At 49.6% G+C, this 25526-nt stretch overlaps 1 protein-coding gene across 1 annotated transcript in view; it reads right to left on the reverse strand.

Moving 5' to 3' along the window:
- Positions 1-22940, reverse strand: part of LOC144945907 (NXPE family member 3-like) — a 32650-nt gene extending 9710 nt beyond the window's left edge. Inside the window, exons 1-3 of the mRNA XM_078874540.1 lie at positions 22884-22940; positions 6255-6976; positions 5344-5423 (exon numbers count right to left, since the gene is read on the reverse strand). Coding sequence (XP_078730666.1) covers positions 5344-5423; positions 6255-6976; positions 22884-22931 — 850 coding nt within the window. The 5' untranslated portion in view covers positions 22932-22940. The remainder of the gene's footprint in view (positions 1-5343; positions 5424-6254; positions 6977-22883) is intronic.
- Positions 22941-25526: the final 2586 nt, after the last annotated feature.

The raw sequence follows: 25526 nt of genomic DNA on the forward strand, positions 1-25526 counted from the left end.
ACATTTACAATTCGAGAATCGTGACATTTCACGAGTAATTACAGCAAGCTTCATCAGGCGACAGTCAGAATTGTGGAGACATATTTACATGACCTTACTCATAAAACACCTCTATCATTGATGATATTTGTCTCCAAAGCCTACGCGATAAACGTACAATCGTTTTGTCGATTCACTGTTGGGTGAAAGCCACCCCAAACTGCCAACCACCTCTTGCCACAATAATATTTCACAATAAACGACATAAACAACATGTGCCACCAAACTCTGTCGCCATAGCTGACTATGGCTACAGAGGGTTTGGGGGTACATGTTGTTTATGTTGTTCATTGTGAAATGTCGATCACAGTTCCTATGATCACTGTTACATTGCTTATGGCTTTATTCTGGTGATTTCGAAAACTTTTTTGGTTTGGCCATGTTTGTTTGTTGTAGTACGGAGTTAGAATGATGACTTAAATATAAGTTGTCTTGTGGTTGTTGTTGTTTGACTTGCATCCCACTAAGATTTTTTCACAGCGTTGGTGCATGGTGCTTTTTTTCTGGAAAACTTTGCAGATTTTTCCTGGATTTTTCTGTTTGCGCATAGTCACTTTAAGATGTTTTCTTGTTCATGTTTTTGTTTTTTGTTTGTTGCGGTTGCTCCCGATTCAAGAGCCGAATGGCTCACAGGGCTATACCAAATAAATGGAACTGAAGCATGCAAGTCGTCATTTTATATTCCTGTCGCGTTTTTTTTTTACTACGTTGAGCGCCTTGGGCAAAGGCGCTCCATACATATAAATACATCGAGTCCACTTTTCGGTGTTACTACGTTGCATCCGGAGAGATAGGCGATGATGGCACCTCATCGACGCCCATGGGGAAAGGAGTTTCCCAAAAATTGCGCGGTGATCCTCCAATCTTCGCTGCCACTGCCTCCACAGCGCTGGGTTGCAGGCAGCCGCTTGCGCAGCCAGTTTTTTTTAAATATTTTAGAGGTTGATTTACGGGTGCAAAGGATAAGAGTCTCAGGTGAACGATAGACGGTTACGTGGGTATTAATGTAAGGAATGCAAGGTTGTAGGAGGTAAGTGGCAGATAAAGGATGTTAAGACCGCACCTCCGATTGGCACGATTGACTACGTGCGGTTCAAAAGTATTACAACATACGCACAATCTTATTTTTGGAGCTTTCGTGACTGCAGGAATTATTCTTTGGTTCTTTCGGTTAAGTCACGTCTAAAGATAAAATAATAAATTAAATAATAGCATATTACGACGTTTTGATTGCAACACAAGCAATCATCATCAGGCATAAAAGAAAGAAATAGCAACAAAAATCTAACTCGAAAACTCACAGAAACGACCTCTCTCTTTGTGTCGATATGTGTTCTCTCTCTGTGTGTCCTTGTGATGTCTGTCTGCTTGTATGTCTGTCTATAGTTTTCTAGTTAGATTTTTGTTGCTATTTATTTTATGCCTGATGATTGCTTGTGTTGCAATCGAAACGTCGTAATATGCTATTATTTAATTTATTATTTTATCTTTAGACGTGACATAACCGAAAGAACCAAAGAAACATACGCACAGTACATATACTAGACCATGGTTTTAAACGTCGCAAAGGTGCTACAGCAGACGTTGTCAAGAACATAAGAGTTCTGGAGGGGTGGGGGGGGGCGGTGGAGAGGGGAGTTAATGTGGCGACGAGGTTTTCCAAGACGCTGCTTCGTCAAGGAAGATGGACTTTTCGATGTAGGGGAGAGTGTGGCCAAAGTGAGAAGAGGATGAGCGATACTGGAGAGAGCAGAGAGCGGAGCAGCGCGGTGACAGGCGAGAGAGATGGGGAATGCTACGCGTGGGAGCGTCCCCGACCACGAATGTTCACGAAGTGCGACGCGATCTCTCTCTCGCTTTGCAATTCCCACCGTTGTTTGCGCATGCAGCCGCATGGCTGAGATTCCCCGTGGCCTCGCTATCTCTCTCTTTTTTTTACGATCAGTCGGAAACAAGAAGATGCTCGGTGTAGTCGGCACTTTGCTTCGTTCATCATTTCGTATTTTTTTTACTTTGCGTTATGTAACCCCCCCGCTTCTCGCTCTCGCTCGCTCACTCTCTCGCTCACTCTCTCCAGCTCTCTCTCGTTCTGCACGCAGCCCTTCTCGCAGTCCGACGGCCTCCGACGGGTAGCTCATAATTGCATGCAGAGCTCTCCGTCATCTGCCACCGAGCACACGGCCTCCTCCATCGCCCACTGCTCCTTAAAGGCCGGCACGGCGTGGGTCAGCCGCACATGGCGGAACTCCAGCCCACACACCCTGGCTCCGACCAGAGCGCGGAAGATGCCCAGGCTGCTGGCCGGACGTTTCCCCTCCAGGGCCACCTTCCTCGCCCCTGAAGATGTTGACCAGCCCCTGAAGATGTTGGGATCCGTCGCCCTTTGGGTATCCAAAGATGAGGACCGTCGGGGAGAAGTGGAGGCTGAACCTTACGAGGATGTTTCTCAGGACCTTGAACCTCTCTCCCGCTCAGGCGCAACAGAGGGATACGCCTCGAGCGCTTCACATTTGCATGCCTTCACACACCACGCATTGCTTAGCTGGTGCGTGCTTTGTTTTTCTATTTACCGTGGCGATAAACAACCCTCTCTTAAATTTTAAAGTCGCACAGCACTGCAGGCAGTCAGTTCTCGGCTCTGCCGTGTTCAAGAACGCCTGTCCAGGTGTGCGTCTGTCAAAGCGTGAATGCGTCGATCACAGGTCCGAGTCGCGTCTCACTCGGGTTAAATGACCTTGCAAAGAGGGCCCCTTTCTTCAAACAAAAACCGTCCGAAAGTTGTGGAGCGCATTGTGGAAACGATGAGGCCACACTCGTCAGATGCACTGCTGCTGCTGCCCATCGTGAGCGGCGTCTGTGTTTTTCTCTCTTTTACATCAACACATTTCCACGAACGTCACCTCATCATTTGGGGGGGGGGGGGGTGCGGGCCACGAGGGCCCAGCGTGAAATCCCAGCGATCCCGTTCTATCGTTCTATCACCAATGGCTCTTAATGATGTTGTACAATTTCGATTTAAAGATTTCGTGACTGCAGGGATTCATCTTCTTGGTTCTTTCGGTAAAATCACGTAGAAGGGAGATAATAAAATAATAAAAATAAAACATAATAAATCATTCTCACGACGTTTCGGCCACAACGCAAGCAGCCGTCCTCAGGTGAAGAATGAAACACCACCAAGCTTGGAGCGTATATTAAAGCTGGGTTGGAGGATTGAAGAAGAGCGCCTTGATATGCAAATGTCTTTTGTCAAGGCGCTCTTCTTCCCCCCTCCAACCCAGCTTAAATATACGCTCCAAGCTTGATGGTGTTTCATTCTTCACCTGAGGACGGCTGCTTGCGTTGTGGCCGAAACGTCGTGAGAATTTTTCTATTATGTTTTATTTTTATTATTTTATTACTTCCCTTCGACGTGACTTTATCGAAAGAACCAAGAATATGTTGTACAATTTGCGTTTGAAATGCGTGAGCGACGTGCTCGCGTGCGTGCGTGCACTCCGTGAGCGTTCCTCGCGGGAGGGAAGAGCAACACGGGGTGTGGTGTCTTCTGAGGGATTAAGGTCCTCTCCACAATGTCGGTTGGCATCTTGTGGGATTTTCGATTTAAAGCTTTCGTGACTGCAGGGATTCATCTTCTTGGTTCTTTCGGTAAAGTCACGTAGAATGGAAATAATAAAAAAAAAATTCTCACGACGTTTCGGCCACAACGCAAGCAGCCGTCCTCAGGTGAAGAACAGGTCTTAGAGTCGCAGCATCTAAGACCTGTTGTTCACCTGAGGACGGCTGCTTGCGTTGTGGCCGAAACGTCGTGAGAATTATTTTTATTTTTTTATTTTTATTATTTTATTATTTCCATTCTACGTGACTTTACCGAAAGAACTAGGGGTCGGCACGGTTTGGCTCAAACCACCAAACCGCGGTTTGAACCGAACCAAATCGGTTTGGTTTGACTCTGTTTGAACTGGTTCGGTTTGGTTTGGGGCTACGAAAACCGAATCGGTTTGGCTCGGACAGGGTGGAACCGGCTCAAACTAGTTTGGTTCAAGCCAACTTAAGAGGTTTGGTTTAGCTTAGTTTGGTTTGGTTTTGGTTTGGTTTGGTTCAGTCGTCGCTGGTTTGGTTTGGATTGCTCAATTTGAAACCAGTTTGAGTCGGTTCAAACCGTGCCGACCCCTAGAAAGAACCAAGAAGATGGATCTTGGGGGCTGTGAATGATAGTAAGGAACCTGACGTAATATGTCTTTGTTGACATTCATTTATTTCTTTACTCGGTCCAAGATAGCAATCTCGTTGTCAAATGTAACCCCCCCCTGTTCTCCACCTCGACGAGGTGGAGAACAGGATTGGCAGGACAGATCATTAAAGAAAAGCCGTTACGCCAACACTAAAAGGTTGAAACATTTTCAGCAACAACTGAAACTTGAGATTGACAACGATGCACTGTGGCATTGAAAGAACCACACACTTACCTTTACCGCGTGCCGCAGGACATGGACTCAATAATATTTTCTAAATATTATATTGCATCTTAAATTTATATATTTTAATTAAAAGTTTGCAATTGGAGGTCATGTGGCGGGGGGGGGGGCGTGTGAAGTGCACACACGATGTGGAGTCTGGTTATTCTGAGCATAATGGAAACGATCGTGGACGTTTTTTTTTATTTTACCAAGTATGGCCCACTGAGGCTATGTAGCTCTTTTTCAGAAGCGACTCGGCTATCACAAATGATAGCCCGGACGAAGTGGCTTATCGTCACGTGGGAATTTATAGCAGGCAAAAACTCCAAACGCACGTTTCGACATGCGGAGGGAAAAACACCGGAGGAGAGAACATGCAAACTCTAAATATACAGACGTCAGAGTCAGGATCAAACCCACGATGATAGCTCAACAGATGACTCAACGAAGTGGCTTATCGTCACGTGGGAATTTATAGCAGCCGAACACTCTGAACGCACGTTGATTTTCAAATGTGGAGGGAAAAACCGAAGGACCCGGAGAAAAATCCACTTGACTGTGGGGAGAGACACGCAAACTCCAAATATACCGCAGGCGTTAGGGTCGGGAACGAACCCACAAACTCCTCCATACCAGGTACGGAAGATAATATGTTGTATGGGCAGCAACATTCAGTATTGATGCCTTGCACGTAGCAAGTTTGAGAATTACATTCATAGCTGTTGACCCGGGGAAAGACACTGCAGATTTGAAGTTTGGGCTTTTTTTTATATATAATGTGCGCGTGTGCATTGCATTTGTACGAATTAAGTATAAACATTATATAGAACATTTCAAACATTACCTGGACTGAATGTTGAATTCACCAAAGGAAGCACATTGGTTTTACTTGGAATTCCCCTAATATTCACGTTGGTAACTTTTCTAGATGCACAGAATGGGAAGAAGAAAAAAAAAGTTTAAAACACAATAGAAAAGGCAAAATCAGCAAACTTTATACCCTCCGATCGTAAAGACCTGTCATTATCGATGAACATCTTTCTAGGGTAAAGATACAACCAAGGTCCGAGGCGTGTTTTCGTGTTTTCAGTCACTGGCAAACCCAGCTCCTTCTTGTGCCAGCGAGCAGTGCCAAAACAGGTGATAACACCCCAGAGCGATGGAGGGGTTGGTCTTAACCTCTTAAATAGGGCCTCTTATACGCCTTTGCAAAGTGTGTGCAAGTTGTGTGTGTGTGTGGTTTTTTTACACGTGGCAGTCAAAACTGAAAGAAAAAAATTCTCAGAACCAAAATATTGTCAAATTAAGCGAAACCACCAAATCTGTGTTTTTGTTTTGTGTGTGCAGTGTGTTGGCGACTGCTGGGCGAGCTGTAGTGTAGTGGTTAACGTGCTGCTCTCTGAACCCGGCGACCCGAGTTCGATTCCCACTCATGGCCACCAACACCGGTGACGATTATCTAAAAATAAGTCCTGTGCCTCCCTTAGGTCGACTCAGCCTCGAAAGAGTACTTTGTGCGGTATGTAAACATCGCCACTAGAGAGACAAAGGCGGTTGGGCATGGTGCTGGCCACCCACCCCCTCGTATGCCGTGCCGGCCTTCATAGGTGCTCGCTAACAGCACTCGCCCCAACAGTCTGTTCAGGCAGTTTTGTCGACTAGGCAGTGGAAAAGAGACATCGATGTCAAACAACTGAATACGCGCAAACCCCCCTTTATCCGAAAAACCGACAATATTTCGTGCAATTCTCTTACGCGCTGAGGAAGGGCGAGTCTTTTTTTGTCGTCACCGTTTTGAGACTTCCCATGGAGTGATAGCGAAGGCTTTCGCACGACAGGATTTTGGGCTTCACGCAGAACCACACCTCCCCCGTCGCCCGATCGGGATACTCGCAGGTCTTCGAGTTGCCGTCCACCGGCTTGAACATGTTGCACACGGTCCTCTCGCTCGCCGCTCCGCTCTGCTCGAAGTAGCCGTAGAAATACACCTTGTCCGGCGCGGAGTCGCGTAGCCTCCTCAACAGCTCCACCGTCTCGCTCGAGTGGATGAGCTTGACGTCGATCTGGACATCGCCGGCCCAGAACAAGGTGACGTTGCCCGCGTACTGCCCGTTCTCGAGGTCGCGGACAGAGCCGAAGGCGCCCGCTTTCAGCTTGCTGGAGTAGATTTTGAATCGAAAGTAGTCGCCGCCATACGTCTTGCTGTCGTTGTTGTGGTTCATGGCGTGGATGGCGATTCGGAGGGTGTCACCCACGTGGAGCTCTCCCTTGTTTAAGATCTCGAAGAAGCTGTTCCTTGCACTCGTGGACGTGGCAAAGGTGTAATTCGTCTGCGGCGAAGGCCACGCTAGCACCTCCTGGAGAGATTGAATTTCCGTATCGATCGGATTGGCTGTGCTTGGGATGCTCGTCGTCGAATTTTTCACGTCGATGTATTTTAAGTACGGCGGTTGCTGGAATACGGGGCTATATTCCCACTGCAAAGACAAACGGCAGAGATTGTTTAATGGATTTAAAAAAAATAAACATGTTCTGAAACAGGTGTGGTCATAATGACAAAAGTCACTGAATGTCCAATGAGAAGTAGGTAATAGGATGCAGCCTATTACGTATTTGTTGAATAAATTCGCCGCATTTCTTTTTCAGAAACTTTTTAGTTCAGCCAAATTAAACAAAAACACAGAAATCCCCAGGCACGGACTCAGAACTCTCTGAAGTTTTATCGATATTCGACATTGCGTTGAAAACAAAAGTTATGTTCAACCATACGCACAAAAAAGCGCGCACCACTGTCACAAAAATAAAACTCTCAGCCTTTAAGCATTTTTGCAAAAACCACCAATTCCTGAAGAAACTGCATTGTGGGTACCTTCAAGGAATTTTGACTTTCCTACAACGTTTCACTGTTGACCCCCTGCTGAAAATCATCTCAAGGTTTTAATGTCAGCGCGTTGCTTCTACGCCGATGGCACCCGGTTCTACATTCAGCCCAACCACCTGTAGCAGTTAGCAAACAGGCTTCACAATAAATAATTAGACAAATATATAGCACCTTCATATATGTTTCCTGTTATGTAAAAAAAAAGTAGTGTTACCCCATGCACTCGTCAACCACACGAGAAAGGTAAATAGTAATTTGTCGGAGTGCGTCATTTCAGCAGCATGGGTTCAATATGTAGGGGTCTTACGGAGGAAATATGTGTAAAGCTGATTTGTATGGGATCCTACGGGAAACTAGCACAGTGGGCGGGGCTACGTCAGTGCACGGGCAGGTGCCCTCTACGACGTCCGCGCTTCGGACGTTACGATCCCCTGGGGCCCCACCCCTCAGGGAGGGGGATGTATAAAAGGGGAATGTATCGGGGGGCTAGGGAGAGTTGGGTTAGCTAAGAAGAAAAGACGGAAGACGTCCTAGATAGAGCCCTGGTCTCCCCCTGGTACGCCGTCCTTGTCAGGACCGCGCAGGCTCGAGCCAGTGGCGTGGTGCCAGAGCCAGAGCCAGTGCTGGTCTGGACTCTGAGTACCGGGCCCGACTGACCAGTGTCGGGCCAAGATAGCCTCCCCTAGTCCACGAGAGGAGGACTCTGAGGCAGGCTAGGGTTAGCTAGGAGGTGTGTCCTCAGATAGACGGGTGAGGGGGCCAATACCCCCTCAAGTGTGTATGTCACAACGTTTGGTGTAATAAACCTCAGTGTGCCTCAACCCCGGGTGTCGACCTGTATTCGACGGTACTACATCTGGCGTCAGAAGTAAACAACAACGAACATGGACACGCGCCGAACAGCTCGGGCCGGGGTGCAGGAGGCGGAGGACACCGCGGGAAGTGCGGTACCAGAGACGGCTGATGGGGGCAACGAGCAGCCGGGACCGAACGCATCCTTACCGGGGCATCGGGAGGAAGGGGAGTTGCTGTCCGACGGACTTCGGCTGGCGCACGCGAGGTTGGCGGAGCTGCTATACGCTGCTGCCGCCACACTCGAGACCATCACTCGGCTGGGGGCTGCTGGACCACCGCGGGGCGAGGACGGCCGACGGCCGTTGCACCTTCCCGCCATTTCTACCGACGGCACTTTTGAAAGTCCCGCCATCGCCACAGCAGCTGCCGAGGGCGTGGCCAACCTCAACTTGGGGTCCGACATCGGCTCCGCTGGGGCTACCGCGTCACCGCCTTCGGACGGAGCGTCACTATCTGCGCGACAGGCGATTACAGCTGCCGTTCGTGCTGACGCTCGGCCGAGTTGCGGGGACATCAAAGTGCGGGCCTCCACGGCGGTCGCTGCGCTACACCAAAGGCTGCCCCCGCTGAAGGAGTTTGTGGCTGAGGAGGGCGACTGGGGGGGATTTCAGCGGCGCTTCCTCGCGCATCAAGAGATGGCGGGGTGGTCAGACGACGAAGCCCTCTGCGCACTACCGGCGCTCCTTGACGGCGACGCCCTCGCCGCTCTTACGTCCGCATCGAGGGACAAGCGCTCTACTCTTCAGATGGCGCTGCAATTGCTGGCTGGGGTTTACGGACCCTCGGCGGAGTGTAGGCAGCGATTCTACGACCGCCAGCGGGGTGCGAAGGAGTTGCCCCTCGCCTACCGTACGAGCCTTCTGGCGCTCGCAAAGACGGCCTTCCCTCGTATGGATGACCAAGGCGTCGACGCCATGGTCACCGAGAAGATCCTTCTGCTGGCGGACGACCTGGACGTCGCTATCGTCGCGCAGGAGGACGTGGAGATGGGTTCCCTCCAAGCGGCGCGGCTCCTCCACGCCAACCTCCTGTCGCAGCGAAGGAAGGCCAGCAGGGCAGCTGCCGGCCGTACGGTGGCTGCCATCACCTCACCGACGGAGGAGGTCTACGCCGCCGACTTCCGACAGCAGCAACGGATGGGAGCACGGGCGGACCGGGATGGGTCGGCCCGCTCCGACCGCCCGTCTTCACCACCTGCGCTCCCGCGCTGCTATAACTGCGGCATCCGGGGCCACGTCGCCTCGGGGTGCCGCTCCCCTCGACAGCGGGGGACGACGCCTCGCCGGGACGCCGGCCCTCCTCCTCCTCCCAAGCTCCACCGACATGACCCGGCGAGTCGCGGCACCCCACATGTTTGGCCGAAGCACACACCGGTTACACATGTACACACCGCAACGAACGGGGGGCCAACATTGCACACCGTGGGGCCAACACGAACCACTATGGGGACCGAATTCGAACCCGCCCAGTGGTCCGTGTTGGCCCATCGCGTTCTAGCTGCGCCGTCGGGGTCGTCGGCCGTAGTAGGGTATATTGACGGGGTCGAAGTGCGTATCCTCGTCGATACAGGTGCGTCGGCAACCATCATTTCGGAACTAATATACAACATTCTCCCTGTCCAAAGTCGTCCCTTGCTACCGGTTAATGTCCCATTCTACGCTGCTAACGGGGGCTCACTGGGTATCATGGGGCAGATTCGCGCGCAAATTTCGATCGGTGATATTAAATTGTCCGGCCCTATTTTTGTGTCCTCCTCGCTGGCGGTTCCGTGCCTGCTGGGGACGGATTTCTTGGGCAAAATGCCGATTCGGATTATGATTAATCAGGGTTGCATTGAACTCTGGTCGGGACGGCGGATGGCGTTTTTGCCTTCCCCTACTACGGATCGCTCGGTGTTCGCGACGGTACCCGCATTTGTAGTTCAGACGGTTCGCGTGCCGCCGGGGGCACAAATGTTGGTGCCCCTAAAGCTTCGTAGGCCCTTCGCTAAGGGTGTTGGAGACCAGGGTGTCCTGCTCGGGCCATCTAGGGCTGGGGTTAGCGGGCCGCATTTGATTCCCACTCAGACCATTGTAAGGGGGGACGGGGACCCCTTCATCGCGGTCCTCAATGTGGGGTCGCAGGCCGTGGTAATTCCCCAAGGGACCGTGCTTGCTCACGCAACGCCGGTGCCCTGTGAGGAGTCTGTCGCAAATCACGTGCACACTGCCACTCTGCCGACTCCACATTCGGACACCGATGAAGGGTGGCTTGAGGCGCTTTGAGCGGGATCGACGGACCTGTCGGATGTAGGGCGTCAAAAACTTAGGACACTATTGCGCGAATTCGCCGATGTGTTTAGTCAAAACAAATTCGATCTGGGCTGCACCCATTTGCTGCGTCACCATATTGATACTGGTGACAGCGCGCCCATACGCCAAAATCCCTTCCGGCTGAGTCCCGCCGAGAAGGACCATGTCAAATCGGCTGTTGATGACATGTTAGCCGCCGATATCATTTCTCCCTCTACCAGCCCGTGGGGAGCACCGATCGTTCTGGTAAAAAAACAGGATGGATCGTTGCGGTTTTGCGTCGATTTTCGCCGCCTCAACAAAATTTCCGTTGCTGACGCATACCCGCTTCCCCGTATTGATGAATCGCTCGACGCCTTGGCGGGGGCGCGATTCTTCTCCACATTGGATTTGCTTTCGGGATTCTGGCAGCTTCCTCTGGACGATGAATCTAAGCCTAAAACCGCATTCCGTACGCCACATGGTCTCTTCCAATTTAACCGGTTGCCGATGGGATTACACTCGGCGCCGGCGACTTTCCAGCGATTGATGGAATTGGTTTTGGCTGGATTGCAGTGGGATTCGTGTTTAATCTATTTGGACGACGTTATCGTCTTTAGCAGAACATTTGACGAGCATCTCCAGAGGTTGCGGGCCGTTTTCCTCAAAATTTCGGGCTGCTAATTTGAAATTTAAACCCCAAAAGTGTCATTTGTTGCGCGAATCGGTACGTTATTTGGGGCACATCGTAGGGCGCTCGGGTATTGCTACCGATCCCGCCAAAACGCAGTGCGTCAGCTTCTGGCCGACTCCCACCTCGGTGGGAGAGGTCAGGAGCTTTGTTGGTTTCGCGTCATACTACCGACGCTTTGTCGCGGACTTTGCCACCATTGCTAAGCCCCTGCACGCTTTGACGTCAAAGGGGGTCCGTTTCCATTGGGGACAGGAGGAAGAGGCTGCGTTCCGCTCACTTCGGGACGCTCTGGTTAATGCCCCTCCCCTGGTTTATCCCGATTTTTCAAAACCCTTTGTGCTCGATACTGACGCGAGCAACACAGGTATTGGGGGCGTGCTGTCCCAGGTGGTCGAGGGCGTCGAACGGGTGGTCGCGTACGGTAGCCGAGTGTTGTCTCCAGCGGAGCAACGATATTGTGTCACGCGTCGGGAACTGCTGGCAATTGTCTACTTCATCCAGCAGTACCGGCCGTATCTGTACGGACAGTGTTTCACCGTCCGTACAGACCATGCAGCGCTACAGTACGCCCTGCGAGTCCAACAACCATCGGGACAATTGTCTCGATGGCTGGAGGTTCTCCAGGATTTTGATTTTCAGACCACGTACCGTAAGGGCGTTCGCCACACCAACGCGGACGCCCTGTCACGCATGCCGACCACCCCCGAATGCGCATGCCTCCTGGGGTCGGGTCGGTGCAGGCATCCTGCTGAATTGCCTGTCCCGGTCTTGGCGGCTGCTGATGACGCAGCATCAATGACTAATTCTATCGCACAACAGGGTTCTGATTCCCTGTTGGGGTTGCCTGCTACGGAATGGGGCCGGTTGCAAATGGAAGATACTTCCCTCCTTGCGTTGCGCCGCCGCGTCAGGGACCGGGGGCGGGGGAGGGGTGATGCCGACGCATGGGAAATGCTCGGTGGGTTGTTAATGCATTGGGACGGGAAATCCCATCGCCACCGGCTGGTGGTCCCTTCGGGGTTACGGGGTAGGGTGGTGTGGGCAGCTCACGAGCGCCTCCTCCACCTGGGTACCCAAAAGACCCTGGCCTTGCTCCAACTTGATTTCTTTTGGCCGGGCATGACAAGGGATGTCGGGGATCTATTAGGATCGTGCCCTAGATGTGCGCAGCGCAAACCACCAGCGAAGGAGTCGAACCTGCCCCTGCAATCTATCAGGGTTTCCCGGGTGAACGAACTCGTCGCGCTGGACATTCTAGGACCGTTCCCCGCCACCCCTAGGGGAAATAGGTATTTGCTAACCGGGGTTGAATATTTCACGCGCTGGCCTATGGCCTGGCCCCTGGCCAACCAGTCGGCGGCAGCCATCGTGGAGGCCTTTGTCCAGGGATACGTCCTTGACAAAGGTGCTCCCGAGAGGCTGCTGACCGACCAGGGTAACATTTTTTCAAGCAAATTGCTCAAACAGGTCTGTGAGATCCTTGGCACTAAAAAGATTCGCACCTCTCCATATCACCCACAAACCGACGGGATGGTCGAGCGGTTGCATCGTACCATCACGTCGATGTTGTCGCAGCACGTTTCTGACTCACAGACGGATTGGGATTTGAAAATTCAGGGGGTCCTGTCAGCATACCGGTTGGCCCCCCATGCTGCGACGGGATTTTCCCCCTTTTTCCTTATGTATGGCCGCGAACCGGAGCCACCTGTTCAGGCCCAACTGCAGATCCCGGCGCCGCAGGGAAAAACTCAATTGGCCGAACATGTTAAATTCAACCTGGAAAAATTAACGGAGGCACGGGATGCTGCCATGCAGAATTCTGCCAGGCGGCAGAGGGCTAATGAGCGCCTCAGAATGGGTCGCGCGCATGTGATACAGTGGAAGCCGGGGGACAGGGCATGGTTGCACTGTCCCCAGGTACCGCTCGCGTCCTCCTCTAAACTGCTGCGACCGTGGCGGGGTCCCGTCGAGGTGGTTGAGGTCCTGAGACCTCAGTGCGTGCGCATTCAATGGGGGAGGCGCCGGTGGTTTGTACACCCCTCCAGGCTAAAACCCTTCGTTGCGGTGCGAGATCCCACTACACACGCGCGTGGCCAAGCATGTGGGGGGGCGTCCGACTCAGAGGGGTCTTCTCCGTTGCTCCCGCCTAACGTGCTGCCGCTGTCCCACCCCCAGGTGCACCGGGAGTGACGGGCTCATGCCCGACGACCCCCGCAGGTGATGCTGAGGGTCTTGCGACGTCGGCAACAGACTCGCTCTGTGATGAACACCTGCCGGCCAACGACCTGCCGGCCGACGGCCTGCCGGCCGGGCCTGTCCCGTGTGACGGGCCTGCGGCGAGGATGCGTGCAAAAATGCGCAAACTCTCGTGAAAAAAAAAGAGAAGAAAATTTTTTTATTTTTTATTTTTTTGCATCTTTTGTGGCTTCTCTTTCCGGTGTACATTCGCATGTTGTGCTCACGGTGTGGGGCGTCCGTGCTGTGTTCCCGGCACGTGCCACGTTGCGTTGTACGATTATTGGGTGTTGTGTGTGTTGTGTGTGTTGTGTGTGTTCTGTGGGGGCTGGGGGGGGACTCCAGGTAAAGAAACACGTGTATATACGCTCGTCCTACGGTTTTCGTATTTATTCGCGGGGGGGGGGGGGTTCGTCGGGTTATTTTTTTTCTCCTTCCTGTTGTTCTTCTCGTTGCGTTATTGTTGGAAAAAAAATGAGGCACACGCTGGGAAATCGAGGGCTGAATAAACTTTTATTGTCAATGTTGCAGCCGGGACGGCTGCGAGCTGTACAGGGGGGGGGTGATGTAGGGGTCTTACGGAGGAAATATGTGTAGAGCTGATATGTATGGGATCCTACGGGAAACTAGCACAGTGGGCGGGGCTACGTCAGTGCACGGGCAGGTGCCCTCTACGACGTCCGCGCTTCGGACGTTACGATCCCCCGGGGCCCCACCCCTCAGGGAGGGGGATGTATAAAAGGGGAATGTATCGGGGGGCTAGGGAGAGTTGGGTTAGCTAAGAAGAGAAGACGGAAGACGTCCTAGATAGAGCCCTGGTCTCCCCCTGGTACGCCGTCCTTGTCAGGACCGCGCAGGCTCGAGCCAGTGGCGTGGTGCCAGAGCCAGAGCCAGTGCTGGTCTGGACTCTGAGTACCGGGCCCGACTGACCAGTGTCGGGCCAAGATAGCCTCCCCTAGTCCACGAGAGGAGGACTCTGAGGCAGGCTAGGGTTAGCTAGGAGGTGTGTCCTCAGATAGACGGGTGAGGGGGCCAATACCCCCTCAAGTGTGTATGTCACAACGTTTGGTGTAATAAACCTCAGTGTGCCTCAACCCCGGGTGTCGACCTGTATTCGACGGTACTACAAATATAAAAGAAGCTCTGGACGCGTTTCGGCATACATTGTCTCAACAGCAGATTCCGACTAACTTGAACCGATGCTGTTGAACTGCCAGATGTTACAGGCAAGATATGGGTCCTAGTTCAACGGCAAATGATGTGATACGTAATGAAAAATAATCGTGAGTGCGAAGTAATCGTTCGCATAATTAACGCCATCGGAGGTTGCCGCTTCAATTCCATTTTCTGGCTTGACAGTAGACAAGTTTCTTAAATCAAATCTTGACTGAAAGCTTTCGTGACTGCAGGAATTCATGAAGCCACGTAGATAGAAAAATAATTTTTCTATTTACGTGGCTTTACCGAAAGACCCAAAGAATATTTCTTAAATCAGTCCACCGAGCATTTTATTTGGCTGCTATAAATGTCCACACGATAAGCCACTTCGAGCTATAATCTGTGGCCAGGTCACTTCTGAAAAAGAATCTGATAGCTCTTGGAGCTTCACCTGGTAAAATAAAACCAAACAAATTTAGTGAATTGCTTACCTCTCCGATACTTTTCACTCCTATCATGTTTTTTTAAAAGTTTTTTTCTGTAACTTGCCAACCCGCCCCTAGTGGACGTCTGTGAAAAAGTGCTTCACAGCTCATCGGATTCCTCCTGCAGTGTCAATAAATATTCTGATTCTGATATGTCGGGATAACGTAGATCGAAGATCGGCATGCTGCGCGAAGCAAGATAAAGTGTTGGTTCTCCCTGTCTCTTCCAACGCCACGTCTGATCAGCATGAGAGAGTAGACCAAATATTCTTAGGTTTTTTTCGGTAAAGTCACGTAGGTAAAAAAATAAAAATTAATAAAAGTAAAATAAAAATCACGACGTTTCGGAAGCAACACAAGCAACACGATAGCTGTATCAAGTGATCGTGCTGTGACTGTTCCACCTGAAGACGGAGGCTTGTGTTGCTTCCGAAACGTCGTGATTTTTATTTTATTTTTATTTTACTTTTATTAATTTAAAAAAAAATGTACCTACGTGACTTTACCTAAAAAAACCCTAAGAATATGAATCCTTGCAGTCACGAAAGCTTCAAATCTAGTTGACCAAATACCGTCCAGACTTCCCTCCCTAAAACTATTTTTTTAAACGTTGCTCCTGAGCTACGTAGTTCTTCTTCTTTTCAAAAGTGACGTGGCCAAAATTGATAGCCCAATGTGAAGTGGCTCATGTGGAAATGTATAGAAGCCAAATATTCAAAACGCGTGGTGTCGATTCTAAATGTGGAAGGAAAATCTGGAGGACCCCGAGAAAATTCCACGCGACGAGGGGGGAGAGAGAACACGCAAACTCCAAATATACAGCAGGCGTCAGGGTCGGGATCGAACCAACACCCTCTTGTATATCAAGCGAGTGAATTAACATCTCGCCACCACACCGCCCTCCTAGTGGAGGCTTAGCCGTCAGCAGTTGTAAGACTGTACCATTCACCTCTTCATAACCATGAAAAAATCTTCCATCGTTGCATAGCAATAATGGGCAGAGTTTACATTTTTACAATAGTTCCTCATCATTCGCGATGAGGGCTACCTTCCGGAGATGATTGTGAATAGCAAATTTCGAATAATGATATTGACCTACGAAAATCGATCTTTTTTTTACGAATAACCTAAAATAAAAACATAAATAAGACATGATGTGAGAATTACGCATCTCTCTCACAATTACGTAGTCTCATCACTTTCTTTCCCGTCACTTTATCTCACGTTCTTTCTTAATTTCTCTCTCAAGGCAGTCGTGTAAAGTTCCAGATGTAATTCGCGGATAGCCAAAATCGCGGACAGCAAGTTCATAACAAGAGAATTACTGTACACAAATAACCGCGCGAGACCTTGACAAATTCTGCCCCATTGCCTCAAGGTTGTGAGAATTGAAAGAATGTCTTGGCTGAGTTTGGAAAACTTGTTAACACATTTATAAACCTTCTCTCTTTTGCAGTATTTGCATGGACTCTCTGAGGTTGGACGTCCGTCGGTTCGATTCCATCTCACGGCGCGAGTTTTGTAAAATCTCCACACGCCCCCCTCACCTCGGTCCAAGGAGCCGATATGAATGGGTACACCACGGTTAGTCAATCAGCAGGCAGGTTGCGTGCGGCGTAGGTTAAACTGCGGGTACTCCAACCTCTTCCAGAATGTCTGGCAAACGTGGAAGAGTAGGCCAAAATACGCCATGCACGGGGGATCATTGGAGCTTTACCGGTTATTTGGCTTTCTGCCAGCGGGTGATATGAGCAATAACGGCAATTTCAGGGCTGCACCTTTATACCTTGTGTGTCGGTTACACAGTGCAGCGGTCAGTGAACTGCAAGACAAACTAACAACTGATAAAACCGACGTATCAGAATCATCATCAGAATATTTGCATGAGGAATCCGATGAGCTATAAAGCTCTTTGTCACAGATGTCCAGTAGGGGCGGGTCAGAACGTTACATTAACAAACAATAGCAAAACAAATATAGGAGTGCAAAGTATAGGAAACGTAAGAAAGTCACTTTTAAAAATATAAATGAAACTCAATTAAAATTGTATTTTTATCAAGTAAAACCCAATGAGCTATTAGCTTCTTTTCCCAAGTGACCTGGTCAGAAATGATAGCTCAACAAAGTGGCTTAAGATGTGGACATTTATAGCAGCCAAATAATATCATATTAAACACATGTTTCATATGGCAGATGAATGACACGGGTGCTGTGAAGTATTAATTATAGTCACATCATAATGATAACCGATGCGATTAATTATGAAAGTTATGGTGGCCCACAGGAATTACAATTGGACAACGAGTATACAATTTTATCTAAACAAAATTCCACATTCCCACGGCAGGAATGAGCGCATCGACGGGACATTCGCCGTTCACAAAGTGGCGCTGCGGTTGTCGACCCGAGAGATGTGACCTCTACCCGGGGTTTGGACTCGTGAACTCGCGATGGCAGACGAAGGGACAGCGGAGGAAAGAGGCAACACGGATTCAGCGATTAAACAAACTTGGGTATTGACTCGACTGGCTTTGATGTAAAAAAAAAAGCGGCCATTGTTGTCAAATATTGTGCCCATAAATATTGGCCCGACTAAAGGCGTTTACAGGAATGAAGAGGGACGTTTTCCAGTGCTGTGATGGTCGGCACACTGGACTTGCAATCCAGAGGAGGGGCCACTTCGGAGGCGTAGCTAGGGGGGGGCAGGGGGGTACATATGTCCCCGGGCGCCAAGGTAAAGGGGCGCCAAAATGAGGCTTACAACGTTACATTATAACTTATTGCGGCGGGCGCGGCAGCCTGAAACTACTGCACAAATCTACACCTCAACCTAAAAGTGTATATATCCCGCCACACACAGCCTACATGTCATGTAATTACATGTTGGTATGTGATTAAACGGGGGGAGGGCGCCAATTTTTTAATTCGTCCCCGGGCGCAAAATATCCTAGCTACGCCACTGGGCCACTTTGATTACATCTGCCCGGCACGGCGGACGAAACGACGGCGCGAGTTTCTTCAAGTCGCCGACGCTGCCTCTGTCCACTCAGCGGCATCGATGGGTGTCGCACAACCTCAGTCAAGTCCCGTGTGGTGGGGTAAAGTGTGGGCGCGGATCTCCCCCCCCTCTTTCTGAAGACGTGGCCAGGATGGAAGAGTACACAACAGAGACCCACGAGGTGGGGGCATTCTAAGGCTTCCTCTACGCGTGGAGGCCCTTCTGCTTGGATCGGAATCTTCTTCTTCTTTCGCATTGACTAATGACGGCGGATCAAAGATGTAATTTTGGATTTGTTATCCACTCAATTGTTTGTTCGAGAAGCAGCAGTGGATCATCATCCGTTCCCCTCCTTTAAGGGGCTTAAAGACAGCGGCGGAGTGTTTACGATGCCGGTCGATGGTTTGGGACTCGTGGCCACGCACTCGCAGGCCCTGCAGAATCTTCGACGCGCCATTTGCGGCATCAGGTGGCCGCATCGGCCATGCCTGATCCCGATTCGGTTGATGGTCGACCATTGGCGGCGCGCGAAGGTTGAAACCCGGGGGCGGTTGGAGATTTTTATTTTTGACGTCGGTAGCAGTCCAGACTCTCGCTTCCATCTCTCTCGGCTTCATTTGTATTTTAGTGGCATGGAGTGAGGGTGTTGCCGCTACTGCGATCCAGAATATTTCATATAAACTCTGTAGATTCTGTAACCGAGTGAACTATTTGCTGTATTGCCTATTCAAAAATAGAGCAGTTTGGTGTTTATGTTTGATGCTCACTCAGATATATTAAGGTAACCATTGGGATTATGGTTGCAAATAAATTCCAAGCGTGCACCTCTTTACGCTTCTTGGCACACTTTGAGCATGCTTCATTTTCTGTGCTTCTGATCCACACCACTGCAAGTATATATTTCCCGATTAAGGATGTTCTCTTTTTTAGGCAAATCTGTACGTTGCTTTTGAATGTGTTGAATAATGTGTTGACTCATGTGTAAAGATACAACAATCCCTTGCCAAACGCGGGGGGTTAGGTTCCTGGAAAAAGTGGTTGGCAAATCTGCAGTGGGTAAAGTACAGAGGGCCTGTAGGAAATAGCGTGTTAGAGCAACCACGGCTGCGATCAGACTCGTTATCGCTGAACTAAGTTGTCTTTTTATTCAAGAAACACCGAATTAAATATGGAACATTACACAACATAACAAAACATAAGTAAACATTTTGATTCTTGTTCTGTCTGTCTCGTGTCCAACCTATATGGTATTTTCCCAATATTCTGCACAGGCCACCGCTTCTGGTGTTGGCATTGCCAAATCTTGAGGAGTGCCATTGTGGTTGCTGCAGGGCATCTCGGGAGATGATCCCATGTTTTGCTTCTCCTGACAAGCATATTGGTCGCCTGTGTAGAAGCCCCCCCCACCCCATGATATTGTGAGAGAGTCACCTTCTGCCGAAATCCACTCTCAGTCTGTTTAGGCTTCGTCATGTGAGCCATTTGGAATTGATGCCAGATGCGAGCTCCTCACTGGGGGTGATTCATCGCATAATAGATACCGCCTCACGATGCATCTTGGTAACTTCTCGAGGGGTATTCCCCAGAAGGCTAAATCTATTAACCACTCCTAAACCAACCATGTCTCCCCACGAAATAAACATTACATACATTTTACATACCTTTAATATTAATGACGATGATGATGATGATGAAAATGAGATGATCAGGGAAGGGGTTGTTAGGAGGAGAAGGGGCTCAGCCCAACCGCCCCCTCTTTCTCCGTGTCATCAATGACAGATGAGTGGGCAGGTGTATGTGTGCATCATTGGAACGAAATCGGAAGAAAAACTAAAATAATTTTATCGGTACTTATTCATATTGGAAGACGTACGGAGTTTTCCCACAAGGCCATGCACGAGGCGGTGTGGCACAGTTTGGCACCAGCTATCACAGAGTGCGGTCGTGTTGCTACAGTTCTCTGTGGTGAGTAACGTCTTTAAAAACAACGGCACTACTACGCCTCTCTAAATCAAATTAACGCTGAACCGCAGATATCTCGAAACGGGAAAAGGGTTGATGTGAATGCAGTTGCGATTAGTCCGTGGGAAAGTAACGTAAAAGGTAATAACGAGCCTACCTTTACCCTACCTTTTACCTTACCCCAATACCATCACTCTACTCTTACATTTTACCATTTAGCAAGGTAAGGTAAAAAGTAATAGTTAAAAAGCAACGAGCCTACCTTTACCCTACCTTTTACCCTTTCCCCATACAAATTACCCGATTACAGGGTAATTACCGGGGTACTACACATGAAAAAGGTTAATAAAAGGTAAATGCGAGGTAGAGCGCTTTATTCATGTAGAATACTCTCGAATCTGGCATTGAGGATGTCGACAACACCGTCCTCCATAACTTCCTCGTCCCAGTCGTCTTGGTCGATGACGATCTCATCAACAACCTGATCAAGTTCGTCATTGCCGTCGTCCTCAGACGAATGACGGGAAATAAGATCCTGCGCCGCTCTGGCCCGGTTAGAAGGGACCTTCAGGCAGCCGGCCGCAAACCACAAGCGCAAGCACATGGACTGGATGAAGAGCGTCGTTGACAGTGACTGGCGAACACCGTGAACTCCCGCCCAGCTCCACTATTCACGCGTTCCCAGGGAGTTGACGTCGCCGGCGCTCCTAAGTAGTCGCAGGCCATCTTGTAGTGGGCGCGGAGCAGCTCTTTGCGGGGAGACCATCGCTGCATTATGTCAATAAAGGCGCTGGCGGTCGTGACGCCCATGCTCAGAAAACGATCAGCTTCATCGCCGTCGTCGATGGAGCTGCCAACGTTGCTGAATAGGGTGCTGAACAGCAACCCCTCCTCCATATGGGCAGCGACTGCCGTCGGCAGGATCGCGAGCACGTCCGAATAGCGATGCTGCAGGACAGAGCGGATCGTGGCCTTCAGTGTAGCCAGCTTGTTTTGGTCTGTCGTTTTCGGCAGCTGTGGATTCAAGTAGGATGCCACAATGGCGGGTTCCTGAACCAGGAAGTCGCGGTACCGCACCAGCTCGGCCTTCAACCCGTCGCGGTCAAGGACTCATCTATCGCTCTAAGAGCGGTTTCACCGCAATTGCAATGATGAATCAGGTGCTCCATCGTCACTGGCACGATATCCAATGTCGACTTGCGGTCTGCTGACAACGACGTCATGATCTGGCAAGGCATTCGCAGGAATGCTATCACGCCCTCGATGTTTTCTCACTGCAGTTCAGAGAAAGCACCGACGCCGATCACATCCTGAAAGCGCGCCATGATAATGTCCAATGGGACACGCTTTTTTATGGCGTCGTCACCCATGTCAAACGTCGAATTCCACCTGGTCGGCGAGCCCTGGCGCGTCGGCTCCTTGCTGGCGAGCTTGGCGATCTCGGCCTCGCGGCGGTACGACTGCCGGACGACCTTGCTGCGCCTGATATTGACGAGCGCCTCGTGCAGTTCGGCGTTGGTCGACTTGATCAGTTTGAGAACTTGGACGACGACGATCTGGACCATATGATCCGTGCGATATGGTGGCAAGCCCACAACTGCTCATATCCGGCGTCCGCGTTGACCAGGGCGAACAACGTCTTGACAGCACTGTTCGCATTGGAGCCATTGTCGCTGGTGACGGCGAGCAGCTTGGTCGAGACATTGTGCCCAAGGCTTTGGAGGTGCTCAAACAGACTGCACATCGAGGATCAATAGCAGCATGGATGTCGACACACCAGATTTGGTGTCGATCCAGTGCACTGTGACCATCCAAAATCCCTTCAGGTTGCGGTTCGACCACCCGTCGATGGTGAGCGAGATGGCGACGTCCAGGTTGGAGAATGCCCCGACAATGGGCAGCATGATGGCGTGAAGCTCGAAAACCCTGCAAATGACAGTGCGGGTCGACGGGCCCTCGTATCCCTGCGTCAATGTGTGGACCAAGGTCTTGAACTTGTCGCTGCCGGCGGCTCGCAAAGAGATTGCACCTTGGATAACAAAATCAACCACCGTGTTCTCAAACTTTACCAGGAGGCGATCCGGGATTGCAGTCAATGGGTCTCCATGTAAGACAATTTTTTCCTTTGTCATTTTACAGATCAACTAAGTGTATGCGAGTCCGTGGGTCTCTATGTATGTCTATGGATCTGTACGTGAGAACAGTGGATGTGACTGGAGAAGTGGCACAGAAAAGAAACTCGTCAGGAAATAAAATTCCGAGCAGGGAACCCCGTGCATTTGCGGGCCAAATACAAACGCAACTGAAACCCCCTTTTGACTCCACATGTGGCTCATCCAGGTGCATATAGCATCACAGGTGAAGGAGCTTTCCCTGACCCTCTTGATTAATTCTCATTTACACGGTTGTTGAGCACAGGTCCAAAGGTCGAAATCATCAAGGACCAAACAATAAAACACTATAAGAGTTACATAGACACATACTGTACGCGCTTTGGTAACATTTTCTGCCCATTGTACGTAATAAGAGCGCCCTGAATCCAAGAAAGCCTCACTGGCCTACGCTTCCACACCGACGAGACATCTTAGAAGAGGTGGGATTACCTGCATTTTTTACCCACCTGAGGTACACCCATTTATACTGCTGGGATGAGCAGGCGCAAAAATGTGTCCAATGTTTCAACTCGCAATCAGGGAGATCGCATCAAAAGGGGGTAACTTCTGGATTACAAGTCCAGTGTGCTTGTTACACCCGCGCCCGTAAATACCTAACATCAATGGTACTTGTCGCCTTCATACCAAGCCTGTTATTAATGACAAATGTTGATGCGCGGTCTGGATACTCACATTGCGCATGACAACGCACATGCTGATCACGATTCCGATGAGTACCATCCACACCCACAGCACTGCACGGAATAGGAAGAAAAAAACACACGCACAATGCACAAAGCGTCATGAAATGTCCGAAATGAAATATTTCCAATCTTAGGTATTGGAGTGGGTGGCGAGCAGTGTGAGCGAAATTGGTGGCGAAAATATTCGACGGCCAAGTTTATTGTGGTTTGTTTTTCAGTCAACGGTGAATTGAAATAATAAAAATAAAACATAGACGCTGTCTCCCCGACAGACCTGGTCTTCACCTGAGGACGGCTGCTTGCGTTGTGGCCGAAACGTCGTGAGAATTATTTTATTATGTTTTATTTTTATTATTTTATTATTTCCCTTCTACGTGACTTTACCGAAAGTACCAAGAAGAAGATCGTTTTATGTGTTTAGTTTGTTGTCCTTCCCCCGCACCTCCGATTAGTACGGTTGGCTACGTACAGTGCGAAAGAAGTTCTACATACATCATCAATGGTACTTGCATGGGCAGATAGCCCGTATGTGTCTACTGCACATTTCGTAATTTGTTGCCGCTTTGCTCTGGCTTGTGCCGACTTTTTTAGAAGCGACCGAGCCACAAATGACAGCTCAACAAAGCGGCTTATCACGTGGAAATTTATAACAGCCAAACACTCTAAACGCCTGTCGACGCAAGGGAAGATCTGCAGCCATAATCGCGACAAAAAAAATTCTGAAGCAAAACGGGCGATGCGATTATCGTGGACCTTGCGTTGTCACGATACATCGTAGTGTGGCCGCGTTCTAGTAAGCATTGACGCACGTCCTCGACGTCCAAGAAACAGGTTTTGCTTCTCCCACAGCCACCACCCCGAGGCAGCTACAACGTCCCAGATGGTACCACCTCAGCTTAATAACAGAGCAGAGTTTTGCAGCAATTTTGCGCGTTCATGCAATTGCCTCAAGACCACCACGGGCTGCCAAACCTCTCCCAATTGTATAGCAGCGTATTAAATAATTATCATCGAAACACCCTTCCTAATCAAAATTACCCCAAAGGTATGGTGAGGCGACTTGTGCCAACAGCCCTCGTGCTAATGAGTAACGATTGACCTTGGGCAGTTTTTTTAAATACACTGATACCTTTGCATTTTTTTCATAAAGATGCTGACTATATTTCCCCTTTAAGGTCTAGAATGTTCCAGTATTTCTTGCAAATAAGTGACTCATATATATTTTAAACACCCCCAACTTTGAGCCACATAATTCCTGGTTTTCCCCAGGAATTCCAGTTTCCTCCCATACACAGACACTCCCAATGCTGACCTGTGCAACAATCTCTCCCACAATAACCCATCAAGCGGTTAAAAGCATTTTCTTTCTGTATTTTTCTTAAGTTTCTTCCCCAGTGCTGGTTAACAGCTCCTTGCCCCGGTAGTCTACAAGGTTAAGCAGGGGCACTTCCTTTTCAATGTTATCCCGGTTGTTCTATCGCACTTCACTCGCACGAGATGTTTAATCCATTCGGATCTCTCGCAAGGCATCGCGATCTCACTTCGTGTTAGAGAACGGACCACGGGAAGTGGTCACCACATAGCCACCGCCACCCTCCCCCCCCCGAAACCCCCCTTCATGTGACCTCTAGAACACAAAGTAGGGGCCATCCATTTAGTACGTAGACATGGAGGGGGAAGGCGGGGTTATTCCAAATACGTACGCTTGCGTATGGGGGGTCTACTGACAATGTAAGTACGCATAGGAAACGGGTGGAGCTTCGATAATAATGCAGCCGGCGGTGGACTATCTGTTTGCTTAAACACGTTAATATCATTCAAGGCCGTAACCATGGAGTCAACATTGGGGGGGGACCAAATTTTCCAGGGTGTCTAGGGGTCCCAACCCAGAAAAATATCTAAATTTGAAAACGAATTTCCTGCCTAAAATATTAAAAAAATTCACGAACACATTGGATGGACTTTTTATTTTATTTTTTACAATGTCTAATAGTGTATTGTATTACATTGCTCTGTTTTTACTGTTTAAAGTTCTAATTTGTAATTTCTCACGTTAAAAAAAGTTGTACAACAATGGGACATTTTTTGAGGCCGAAACGTAACTCAGCTTTTAGCAGAGGAGTCAATGGGAAAACGATGATCGTTGAACGAATTTTCACCGAACGTATCTCGCTCGTTATGCGAAACGCAGCTGTACGGTCCTTGACACACCACACGATATGCAGATACAGGCACAAAACACCCTCTCACGCGCACGCAAAGACAATGCCAGGCAAACCACACTCGAAGAATTACGTATGTGGACTCGCACTAAAACAAACGTTCAAATTACTTTGAAGACAATGGAAAGTCGAATACAGGTGTGCACACCGCGACAGCATTTATCCCCGGTATGTCCAGCGTGGTCCAGATGTCTTGTGACCCTCATTAATTTCTCTAACGTTTAACATTTAAAAATTAAGGTTTATTTAAAGCAGAAGTGAAAACGTGACGGGGAAAAATGTTCGAGGTCAATTAGGGGGGTCATAAAACATCTAGACCACCTTATACAACAATAGAAACGTTGTCATCATCAACATCAGTATCACCACCAGCAGCCAGGCTATATCCACTGCTGTACGAATGCCTCCCC

The sequence above is a fragment of the Lampetra fluviatilis genome, chromosome 39 (assembly GCF_964198595.1).
Source record: "Lampetra fluviatilis chromosome 39, kcLamFluv1.1, whole genome shotgun sequence".
NCBI lineage: Eukaryota > Metazoa > Chordata > Hyperoartia > Petromyzontiformes > Petromyzontidae > Lampetra > Lampetra fluviatilis.